Source organism: Rhopalosiphum maidis, chromosome 2, assembly GCF_003676215.2.
Source record: "Rhopalosiphum maidis isolate BTI-1 chromosome 2, ASM367621v3, whole genome shotgun sequence".
In the NCBI taxonomy this organism is placed as follows: domain Eukaryota; kingdom Metazoa; phylum Arthropoda; class Insecta; order Hemiptera; family Aphididae; genus Rhopalosiphum; species Rhopalosiphum maidis.
The window spans coordinates 5,714,574-5,727,442 of record NC_040878.1 but is presented as its reverse complement, the minus strand read 5'-3'; the positions used below and the strand labels follow the sequence as shown (position 1 = coordinate 5,727,442).

General features: G+C 27.4%; 1 protein-coding gene across 1 annotated transcript in view; it reads right to left on the bottom strand.

Moving 5' to 3' along the window:
- Positions 1 to 5,837, bottom strand: part of LOC113552374 (puratrophin-1-like) — a 159,294-nt gene extending 153,457 nt beyond the window's left edge. The window contains 1 exon segment of the mRNA XM_026955246.1: positions 5,760 to 5,837. Within this exon segment, the coding sequence (XP_026811047.1) occupies positions 5,760 to 5,837 (78 nt within the window).
- Positions 5,838 to 12,869: the final 7,032 nt, after the last annotated feature.

Genomic DNA, 12,869 nt, shown 5'->3' with positions numbered 1-12,869 from the left:
ATTATTATTGTCTATTTATATGCATAGTGTAATCCTAGCCTAAATATAATGTTCCATAAAAGAAATCATTATACATATCTTACTTGGAGGATTAAACCCCTACCACCCTCCCCCCACCACTGTCGGTACACGGCTGCATATTTTAGTCTTTATTCTTTGTATATATTTTATAGATTTGTTAATTAATAAGTCTATAAGTCAGAATACAAACCGAATTTTAAATAATAAATTTAAAACAAAATATCTTAATACTAAAGTTATAATATATATATATATATATATATATATATATATATATTATTCTAATTTCTTTCTGTTTAATTTTTTTTACTTATACTCGTAATTGAAATTTAATAAATCTTTTGTAAACGAAGCATCTCTTAAATATATAGTTTAAGAATTAATAGTTAAAATCTATATTTGTTAAATGTAATGGTCAATTTTAATAATACATCATTAATTTGTATTAATGCATGCGAATCGATTTTGTATTTATATAATTTCTAATGGTTTGATTTCTATAACGTGTACCCATTTTATACTACTGAGCATAAGTATATTACCTATTTATAATAATTTCATATTAAAGTTTTGTGTTCATAGTATTCTACAATTTGAGATCATTAACACTGTTTTCTATATTATAAACTTGAAACACAACATAACATTTGTCATTTATCGTTGTTTAGTGATGTATAGTTATAGTTTTCTTCGTCGTCTTAGAATAAAAGAGCAATATGCAAATTACACAATCATTTTACAATATTTCTCAGTTTATAAAAAATTCAAAAGTCAGAAGCATAAATTGTACGCATTAATATGCCATACATTTGTGTACACAAAAGTCAAATTTTACTTCAAACGACTAAAATAAAACTCGTATTTTTAACATTTACAAGTTTCCATTCCCATAGTAACAGGTATTTTTTTTATGGTTATTGTTTTACAATGGTATATGTATATTAGTTATGTGTAGGTGTGTAGTCTTCTCGCGGTTGCCATAATGTAGGTAGTACCTATTTAGATGGACGAACATTTCACCGTTCATTTAATTACGCATTATTAGGATGCAAAGAATTAGCATGGTGAGCGTTTTGGAATAATACAATTAAATTATCGTGGCAAAATAAAATAATTCTAAATAAGCCCAATTATGTGTATTTTATTAAGATAACTATATATGTACTTTAAGCTAAAGTTAACCACTTTGTGTTCTTTTATAACGTTCAGTAATTAATTGTGTGGTATAAATTCGTGTGTAATTCTATGAAGAATAATAATTATCTAAAACCCTATAACGAGGAAATGAGATTTTTTTATGAACATCAAAACTCGCAATAGTTTAGTTAAAGTTTATATCGTTAGATAATTATATTAGCCATGTATGTACCTAATCAGATAATGTAGGTTCTACAAGTCATAAATACATAAATGCTATATTAGTATATTGATTTGATATATAAATATATGTTATAGCCACCACTGAACGACTGAACAAATTAAGTAAATTAAAAAAAAAAAATTTTTCTTGACTTTGATGTATAGTGTATATAATTACAATCTATATGGAGTTTTGTAATGATTAAAGGTTGAGAGGCCTACAATAATCGAGTGTTATTATTTTACCCAATTTTTCACAAAGATTTTTAAGCCATTAAAATAATTTACTTGTTAGATTCATATTGTTTTTATATATAGGTAATACAATTATATAGCGTTCATACTCCTGTATCCTAAATAGAATATTTTTGATAATACACTCTTCATATTTTACACTTTTACCCCATCAATACATTACAATAAATATTATATGAATTTATATGTGTTACGCAATTGATTACTTGATTCTTAATTTTAATGATTGTATACTGTTTTAAATGTATCAATACATTAATCAGTATTTTTTATCTCAATATTATATATTTATTTTATACTTATTAGTTTGAAGAGTTGGAATATTATAGGGATAGCCAACCCTTATCCTGACGGATTTTGAAAAATAAAAATAAAATTACCAAATAATTTAATAATTTCTTAGATTAAACTAAATTTACCTTTAAAATAATTTTGGTTCTTTATTCTAAAGTCAAATGAAAAAAATATATGATATAGGTGGAATAAAATAATAAATAATATAAATGAAGTAAAAGCATTTCCTTCTCTTCATAACTTTTTCTTAACGATGACTTTGCAGATAGGAAATAGGTTATGTATATATTGAATATTGATATTTAATAATAATGCATTAGCATATAGTTCAAATCAATTTGTACTCTTTATGCAGCTGTATATTAAGATATCATCACCTTAGTATTTAATAATAATTAAAATAATAAAATATAATAAGTAAATCATACAATTAATTTATTTCCAATTTACTAATTTAGAATTCAATGTATTGTACAAGGTATATTATATGTATATAAATAAATGCGTTATAAATTAATATCCAAAACAATTTAATATTTAAAAATAATCAAACTAAACGTTCGGATTTTAATAAATAATAAGTATAAACAGTAGGCACAACATTGTATACCTAACTAATACATATTATATAAGTTTATAACTATAAGAATTATATTATTGTATCCATGACCTGAAGTTACTATACGCGTCAACAAAATACATTTTTAAATGATCTATAGTTCAATTACTATTAATTATTTTATATTATATTATTGTTTTCAATGTTTTCAATTCAATAGATAAAAAAGTTTCCATCGCTTCAAGACTAAATATAATACCAAGATGATTTTTATCATGTCGAGAATACATTCAACTGCATATACTAATTGAAATAGGTAGGTCTCTCTGTTATACATCACACAATATCTGCAAATAGGTTAGAACTTAGCAATTGTTAACAAGAAAGGGATCATCGAGATGTTTATTAACTGTTTTGTATAACTACAGAAAACCAAATTCATGTATGATACAAACTAAATGTATAAATAGGTAGTATATAATATTATACTCGTATAGATACACATTCATAATTCTAAATTAATTATATTTTTATCATAAAATATTTTTATTTTAGACAGTATGGAAAGCATATTTATATTTATATATAAATTAAATAGATTTGGTTGCTACAAAATAAATTAAAATGCTACAACGTTGTTTCGCTAAATGGCTGCATAAATCAAATTATCAGTTATTTCATTTTTTGTAAAATCTAAAAATTACTTAGTAAAATTCGCGCAAAGTAATTGTTTTCTATTCACTGGGTATCTCGAAAAATGTAAAATGGCACAATGATTCACGGCAAAAAATAAGAAATTTAAATTCAAGATGTGTGAATATCACGATTATGCTCTTTCCCTGTTCACATCCTATAATTATCGGAATTCATTGAGGTCAGTTCTGAAAAATATCAATACTATTTGCATCTAGATTCATAAATAATTAAGTAACTAATTAGGATTATCGGAAGAAAGCAATAGGTATCATTAGGATTACAATAGTTACAAAAGTGTTACATAGTATTTTTTTTTTTTTAACACAATTTGTATATTTTTCATTTTGCTCATAATCATACCATATAGTACCATACCTACGTAAAACACACTCGTTAGTCATCAATTCAGAATTTAGAAGACCTCCAATCCTACGTTTTCATTGTATTCTTACACAAGATAAAATGATCATGGTGCAATTGTTCATCAATGATAAGTACCTACTATAATATATGCAGTTGCATAATAATAATATCAACAACCAACAAATGGCGTACTTATATACTAACATCACATAACGTAAATAATGATTAAATTGTAACATCATTTAATTGATAAAAACATAAAATCACGCGGGAAAATATAAAGCTATAAAAAATACGAAAAATAAACATATAACTTTTCTAATATTTCTGCAATATAAAATTAATAATGACATATGTAGAACATGCACATTAATATGACCTAACGGGTACATGTAATCTCCCACTTGCTTAATACTTTTTCTTATATATTAGTTATTACAAGTTCATTTTCTGTTAAATGGTGTTTTTGAAGGTGAACATAGCAACTTTAAATTCATTTTTACGATGCACAGGAAATAGTTAATAACATATTCTCAAATAGCTTTATTCTTGGTGACGAAATAATATGTTAAAAATGGTAAATATGACTTTAGAGCAGTAGATAATATCACTAGTATTAAAATGATTAGTTGTAAATTTGTAATATTCATAAAATACCGATATATATTTATGATTATTTATTACCTGAAAATCACGACTTAATTCATGAAATTTATGTTTAAATAATGGGTATACCTACATTTAATGTTCCAATTTCTTTCGATTTGATTTAAAATAGTATTATTTTTCTTACCTTGAACGATAATTATTTACGTTTTATATAGTCAATTTATAAAAAAAAGACCACACTCGGGAATTATAAATTAAATTAAAATGTATAATAATACGTATACTTATAAGTTAAGTATTAGTTAATACTAGCAATAAAGCTACAGAGCCTAAGCTTACGTAATGCTATACACATACACACGCACGCACGCGCGCCCACAAAATCATGTAATTCAGAGCATAAACCTATTTGGTAAATTAATTGAATTTTATTTGATAAAAAAAAAAATAGTCATTGGTACACAAAAGAAATATGTTCCCTCAGCCAAAATGAATTTTTATACTAACGGTCGATTCGCATTGATTTAATAACTATTAAATATACCAATAAATCTTAAAAATTCGAATAAATCAAATAAAATGTGATGAAGCGACAGGTATCGATGTATCTTATTATAACGACAAACATGTATTTACACATCGTGTAACTAAAGTGTACTAAATACACATATCATTTGTATAATATATGCTCAGACCACTCGAGTTTTCAAGATGATCGATAAATTCGTCAACTCTGTCATCTCGTTTTTATTTTAAATAAGGGTATACCTACTTCCTTGAACAATATTTGGTATCTACTAAACGCTTATGTAGGTATTGTGTGTATAACTGTATATTATATTATACGTATATATATATATATTTGTTTGTAAACACACATGACGTGTCGCAATAGGTGTATCTATATGTATGCCGTAATCGAAATCATATTTTAGGACGGTAAATAAACGAACATAGAGATTACGTTAATCTTACCTGACAGACAACCGTTATAAAACATCGAGAGGATAAAAAAAAATATAAAAATATAATATTATTAGAAGGTATACCTAAGTCAAATATAAAATTATAATTTGCAACAAAATGATGCATCTTAGCCATGTGTTACGTGTACATTTTGTTAGTAAATCTAATCTTTCGCCGGCACGAGAACGAATCACGGTTCTTTATAGATATGTGACGGCGACGTTATATGATGTTTATATCGTAAAAATCAGTGACGTGCTGGCGCGTCAGAAACTCTTCTTGAAGAGGGAAGGGGCGATAGAGACAGATTAAAACGTTTAGCTCTTGAAGACCTATAGTCTCGATACGATGGGCTCCATCTCAAAGCCCCCCCCCCCCGTCAATAGACTTTGAAATGCTAATATTTTTCTATCGTATTATACTTATTATTATCATTGTAATAAAACATTGTTAAGACAAAAACCCACCACACTCCCTTGGGAGATCGCCCCTGGTAAAAATATCAGTGTCCATATGATCAAACTCGCCGAGAATACGCCATTGCACCGTCAGGTGAAAATGAAATATAATATAATATTATTATACATACAAAACGTATATGAATATTTATAGGTACGTATAACGGGAGGGTACATACCATCAAACCGTTCAGAGTGACTCCGCTTCTGACTTTGAGATACTTCTTCCGCAACACTCGCCAAACGACATAGGCCATCGCAATGATCCATATAACGTTTCGGTCTTATAATTGTAGCGTGAGCGTATACGGGCGGAAAAGGCAAAACGATGCGCCCGCGCCCGATCTCACATTTCCGTGGCGTTTCTTTCTCTACCTACACGTAGTCCCATAACAACGATACATGTTACGGACAGTCGCGGATTTTCGCGGTTCGTTCGCGCGCCGTATACGCACTGAATTGTACTGCGTTTTGACGATATCACATCATTGTCGTCACGTCGTTATACTTGCGACCGCGCGAATCGCGCAAACGCGTTTCCGTCGAAAACCGACTGCGAACTGAAACAAAAACGACTTTAACGAATTAGGCGAATTCGCGGCTACAACGAACTGAGCCCCGCGCCGACGGCCGTGTACGGGTTTCGATTGGAGGCAATTAGTATTGCGCCGCTCAAAAACGACGTTACGATGAGGCGAATTGAACGTACGTACGATATTAATACATATGTTGTTATTATCGTCGAAAAATCGGGAAACGAAAATACGTAGGTAACGCAACGCACCTAACCATCCGACGACCGACGATACCTGTGCGCGACAGACGAGCGTTTAACAGACGACGGCGGCGAGTATGATATTATGTGTAATGCGTGTGTGGTTGCGGTTCGTGGCGGACGCGGATCACGTGCTCCCACGGCGCGGTCGACTTTGGCGGGGGCGGTGGTCGTGCGGGGGGATAACAATAATCGGCGGCGTCGGGCCGGCCCAAATATTATTTACCAAAAAACATTAACAATAATGAGATATATCATAATTATTATATATACATCTATAATAATATAATATAAAATATTATTACGTGTAAAAAAAATAAAATTTACGTATCGAATTATCGCCGAGTCCGCGGGCCGTTGCACATCCGATAAAACAATGGAATAATGCGATAATGATTATTATTATTTTTGTTGTCGTTGTTATATTACATACACGACGCGTTGCCGCTGAAATCTATATAGGTACACAATACTATATACACATTATTGTAATTCGTACGATATTATATTGTATTATTATATTTTACGCAATTCACGCGAAAAAATTTATAATATAATACTTAATAAATAATATTATATACACATGAGTCGTCTTTTTTACTCGTTTTAAGACGTTATGAATTTATGATATTATAAACATGTAATGCGCCTCGTATACAGTTGTTTATTGTTTTCAGTACGGCGCGTCCGAATGCGTCGTCGACGAGAGAACTCGTCAAAACTATGTTGTAATAATAACAATAAATTGGAACAATTTGTTGTATATTTTTTGTGGGGAAGGGGACCAGCGGAGGAATTATAAATATGATATCCGACTTCAGAAACGCGGCGTGGAAATATATAGGTTAGCATTTTACTGCAACTGCAGCCTATTTCAACTGTGAAAAATCTATGCTTACCTATAATTTATGTATAATATTTACTATTTAGTGACGAATTACGTAAAATGATTACGCTCATAATTTTTTTTCTGAGAATCTTTTTTGAAACAAAAAAATATTGTTTTTAACTAATAACTTATATTTCGGATTTATAATTATAGCATATTGAATTATTGATATATATTATGAACAATTTACAATATTATAAAATATGTTAAATGTTTTACATATTTTTGGGGGACCAATTGTTACACAAACTTAGATAAAAAAAAGTCTTACAATATCTTCACTCTTTATACTTAATTATTATTAATAAAGGTGTATACTAGAAAAAATATTAAATATAACTCTTGTCTCTTAGTATCGTTTATGGAATTACTCATAGTCATAAGTCATTATTACTCATTAGTCATCATATATTTAGTATGCTTAAAAATTAGTAATAAAATCAAAAAACCCCATTTTTTAATAACAAATGTATAAAACGCATACTCTTAAAAGTCTCAGTTCAATTCTCAACACATGTTGTAGCATTCGATTTACAAAATTGAATACATAAAATAATAAACAATTAAGTATTCCAACAGAAAAATGTAGAAAAAAATAGTTTACCTTGAAGATATGACACAATATTATTATATTCACTGCTCACATCACTGCCAACTAGTGCCAAGTACCTACCCAACTATATAATATGCCTGATTTTTTATAAAATAGCTAAAAGCCATAATATCATATTATGTAATTTGTAAGTAGTATGTAGCGCAGTTTAGTTTATAACGAATATAATATTTAAGTAACATATACATAATATTTCTTTCGTCATGCAGTTCGACATTATAACAAATGGAAAATGAAAATAACCTGACTTTAAAATGTTATCTATATAAGTATAGGTACCTATACATCCAAACATAATAATTGTAGGTAACACATTGATAATATCATTATTTTCGTCGACCGAGTGAGCCGGAAGGTCTAATCTAATTAATTCTAATACCTAGGTACCTATATAATAATATAATTTGATATCTTTATTCTTTAATGTGTTGGAAATCTAGATTATAAAAATGTTATAATATAGGTAATAAGAGGTTTTTCCCAGTCTCCCAGTATAGACACGGATAAAGCATATAATATAGATACTTTGAGTGCATTTTGTTGGTGATTCTCTTATAAAGTATGTACATACTATACAAGCAACAGAAAAATATTTAATTCGTCATTTTCAGTTCTATGAGATGAGTCACTAACTAAAAGCAGCCGATTTTTTTAATTATCTCGAAAATTAATCAGATATATACCAATTTATTATTTAGATCCTAATATAAGGATTCATCTAACTTTTTAAAAATATATCAACAATATTAATTATTTTAAAATGGCATTAAAGTGACTAATTATTAATATTATCAGTCACGAACAACAAATTGTATACATAATATGACACAACATCATACCGAATAAACTAACAATACCTAATCAGTTATCGTTATTACATTAATAAATTATAATATATGTAAATATGTAAATATATAATACAAGATTGTAGCTATTACCTACATTTATTAAACATCAATATATGGATTAAATAAAATATTATAAAATCAATAACATGAATATGCATATTGCGCTTATAAAATATTTAGACTATAGAACATTGACGTAACTACGTAAGAAAAGATATAATATACCTATTATACAAAAAAATGTATTGTTCATAAAAATAAGGATAAATAAATTGATTAAATAGACATGTGGGTATATAGGTAGTACTTTATTAAATACTTAGGAATGGCTAGGAGTGTTAGAACATTATAAATTATGTAAGCATCACTGTGCACCAATATGTTCCAAAATATGTTCAAAGGAAAATAAAATATTTTCTGTGCCACAATCTACGAAAAAGAATGGCGGAAAGCAAAGATTTCGCAGACATCCCTCAACAAGTGCGGCATCGAATCATTATAATAGATAAAGAGAACACTATGTAGTAAATGTCTAATCCGCTCAAAGTTATTCAAGTCTTAACACTCTTAACTGTATCTACATACTGTAAATAACCTTATATTTTAAATTATGTTATAATAATGATTGTTGGTTGTATTTTATAACATCCAACGTCCAAACTTGCCGAGAATTATCCTAATAAAAATCAAATATTTTTTTCTCGCAGTCCCTATATGATTAAAAGTGTGTAAGTACGACGTACGTTAAAAAACCGTTAAATAAACACTTTCCAGTCAAAATTGGAAAGTTATCATTTGATTATCTGAATTAAATTATTGTGCACTGATTGCAGCGTTAGAGGAATACCTATTTATTATTATGTGCAAACTATAGGTACAGTTCAACAGTTGTACGATTTAAATATTATAGATACAAACATTTTAAGAAATAAGAATTAATAGATTTATCGTATAAATGTTGTACTCCTAATGATTATAATAATTAAAATGAAATAGAATAAAATTGTTGAATTTATGACGTATATACCTGTAGTACCTACCATGATATTTATCATCTGGTATAGTGGTAGATATCTACCATAGTACCATACAATGTATCATAATTATTAAAAAAAATTAATAGTGTTATATTTTGGACAGTCTTTATACATTACATGTGACCTTCTATTACATATTATATGTATTATTATGGGATTATAATTGTGTTTATTTGAAATTTTTTTACCAATATTTCTAAATAACAATGTGAATACCTGCTGTAATGAATATAAACAAAAATTAATTAATTTTCCATATTCTCTATACCTACCACAGCTGATTTGTATTTTGTATGCGCTATTGTGCAGTTTACTTAAGAATATTAGATATCTACGTTGACCATGAAAAATGAACGAATAGCTTAGAGTAACTGATTAAATATTTTTACTTGTGAGGAATTTACCGTCTACATTGTATAGCTCATCTACAACTCATAACTAAACCCCGGAAGTTCACGAACAAGCACAAAAAACTGATATAGTACATAATTTATACCTACTTACGTTAGTACGTTATACAGTAAAGTTATGCTATATACGAGCATTTATTGCATGAATCATATTAAATAAACTAAAAGTATATTCCCGTGAAACTTCCACATTAATATAATAGTGGTAACAAAAGAAATTCGCTAGATATAATTAAATACATTTGGTTTTAATTTATTTATGGTTCTCAAAAATATTTCGTTAAATAATAAAATACAAGTAATGTCCTAAAAATATAAAAATATAAAGAATGAAATATATACTTTACGGAAGTAAAGTATACATGAAAGTTATAATTAATAATAAATTATTAACCTAACCAATATTAATATATTATGGATTATTGGGTTATATAAATAATAGTATAATAAATAATAATCAATAAAATAATAATATACTATTTATCTTCATTCTAGTATTCTACCCTTATTGAAAATTTGAAAATAACCTCATTACCAATAATAATTATACTACCTATCTAATGGTTGAATGTAGCTTATTCACTCGTACTTTTCTCTGTTTTCAATTTTGTGTAAATAGAGAGTTTATGGTTTTACAATGATAAGTTTATTTTTATACTCTATAATAGTATACTATAGAGTCTATACTGCCATCAGTTCATCGTCGTAAGAGTAAAAGTTCTTCTATTCGATGATAAACATAAAGCGTGTTTTCTGGTAGCATATTGTCCATAATGGATACCTTCAGTCAATGTAATAACTTTGGTAATAATAATATTATTATATCGAATATTTTTATCATTGATATAATATTATTGGTAATTTGGTCAAAATTAATTAAATCAAATACACATTAATCACAAATACCTGTAAACGTTACCCATTTACTACTACTTTACCATAGCCCAATCATTTCTATGATTTCAAAAAAGAAGCAGTCAGTCAAGCAGATATGTACATTGTATATTAACGAAAGAAATCTTTAAGTTTAAAAATGTTCTTGACTCAAAATAAAAAAAAGACAAGCCAGTAGTGCAAACGAAGACTTTTTTCGGCGATCTTGAAGCTTGGAACGCATGCCAAGTCCTTAAAAAAGATGCGAAAGTCTACACAATAAGAGATGGATTTGCTGTCTTTGGTTTGTGAAAGTAAAATGTTAGTTGAAAAAATTGTTCATTTCTAAAAAAAGAAAATAAAGATTTTTTTGAAATTGTACACTACATTTTTATTATTTTCAAAACTAATATTATAAAGATGTTTTGAATTTTATTTATTTGGTGCGTTTTTACTAATATACTTCAGTGATTTAACACGTTTTAGAATTTTCTGATTTTTTTTTTTTTTTGTTCAAATAAAGTAGGGAAATGTAACTTATTTTTCACGAGTAGTGATAACGATAAGAAGTACCAACTATTAAAGACTTTTAGGATTTTTCTAAGGTAATATTGAATAACTTAAAATTAATTTTTTGGTACATACCATGTTATTGATTCAAGTCCTTGAATGTGAACACAAATTTTTAATTCGAATACACGATCAAATGAAAGATTCCTTAGAAAAATTGTTTAATGTCTATAAAAACGAATAGATGGCACTACAGCCGCATTACTATTTCTAGAAATAAGAGATGGATATAAACAGCTATGCTTAAAACCTGTTCCTCAGTATGGTCCATCAATTAAAAATAAATCACTTGACGATTGAATAAGTGGTTCCAGACATGACAATTATTATACATTAATTTGAGTAGGTAAATAATGTTTTATATCTTACTGTTTATAGTAGGGTGTTTATTTTCTACAATATTTGTTCCACTATTGAGTTCATTCAATTGATTTTCAGCTGATTTAGAATGTGATTGATCATTATCATATTCTTTGTCTGTGATTAAAATTACTATTATAAAACTTTTTATAAACAAAATTGTAAAAAAGTGTGATACACACTATTAAGTTACATTTAACAGTACCTAAAGATTATATTTGTAATTTGTATTAAGTAGTATATCATGGGACTGAAGTCAGGGAAGGGCCTCAACATTAAACATAGGCGATTTTTCGGTGGGCCTATCCGCCCATGCATACATATTCTTTTGAAATTTCTAAATTAAGAAAATATGACACTTATAGTAGTAAGTGTCTAGTGTATACATTCTACATTCATTATTTCTAAATTTATAATAATTATATTATTGTATTGTTTATTATCAATGTTCCTAATTAATAGATAGACATAACACATAAACATTTATAAGAGTTAAGTTCAAACATAATATCTCCTCAAAAGATCAAAAGCCTATAGGTAGTAATTTTAAAATCAAAAATGTATTTTTAAAAGATAAATTAGTTAATTGATTAACAGTAAATGCACCTGTTTAATTAGTTGATATATAATTTAACTTAAAAATTAAATTATTTTATTTAAAATAATATAATGTATAAAAAGTTAAAGTTATATTTTACCCGAGCATTTAATTAATAAATGTTCCAACTATTAAATTATATTATTAAATAAATGGAAAATATCATTGGTTTATTTGAAAAAAAAAAATGGTGATATTGATGACTGACATCTGAAATGATTTGTTAATAGTGACTGAATAGCAAATGCAATTGTTTTAAAAATAAATATTAAAAAAAATTGCTCTACTGTAAAACTAAAATTCTATACAGAGTTAC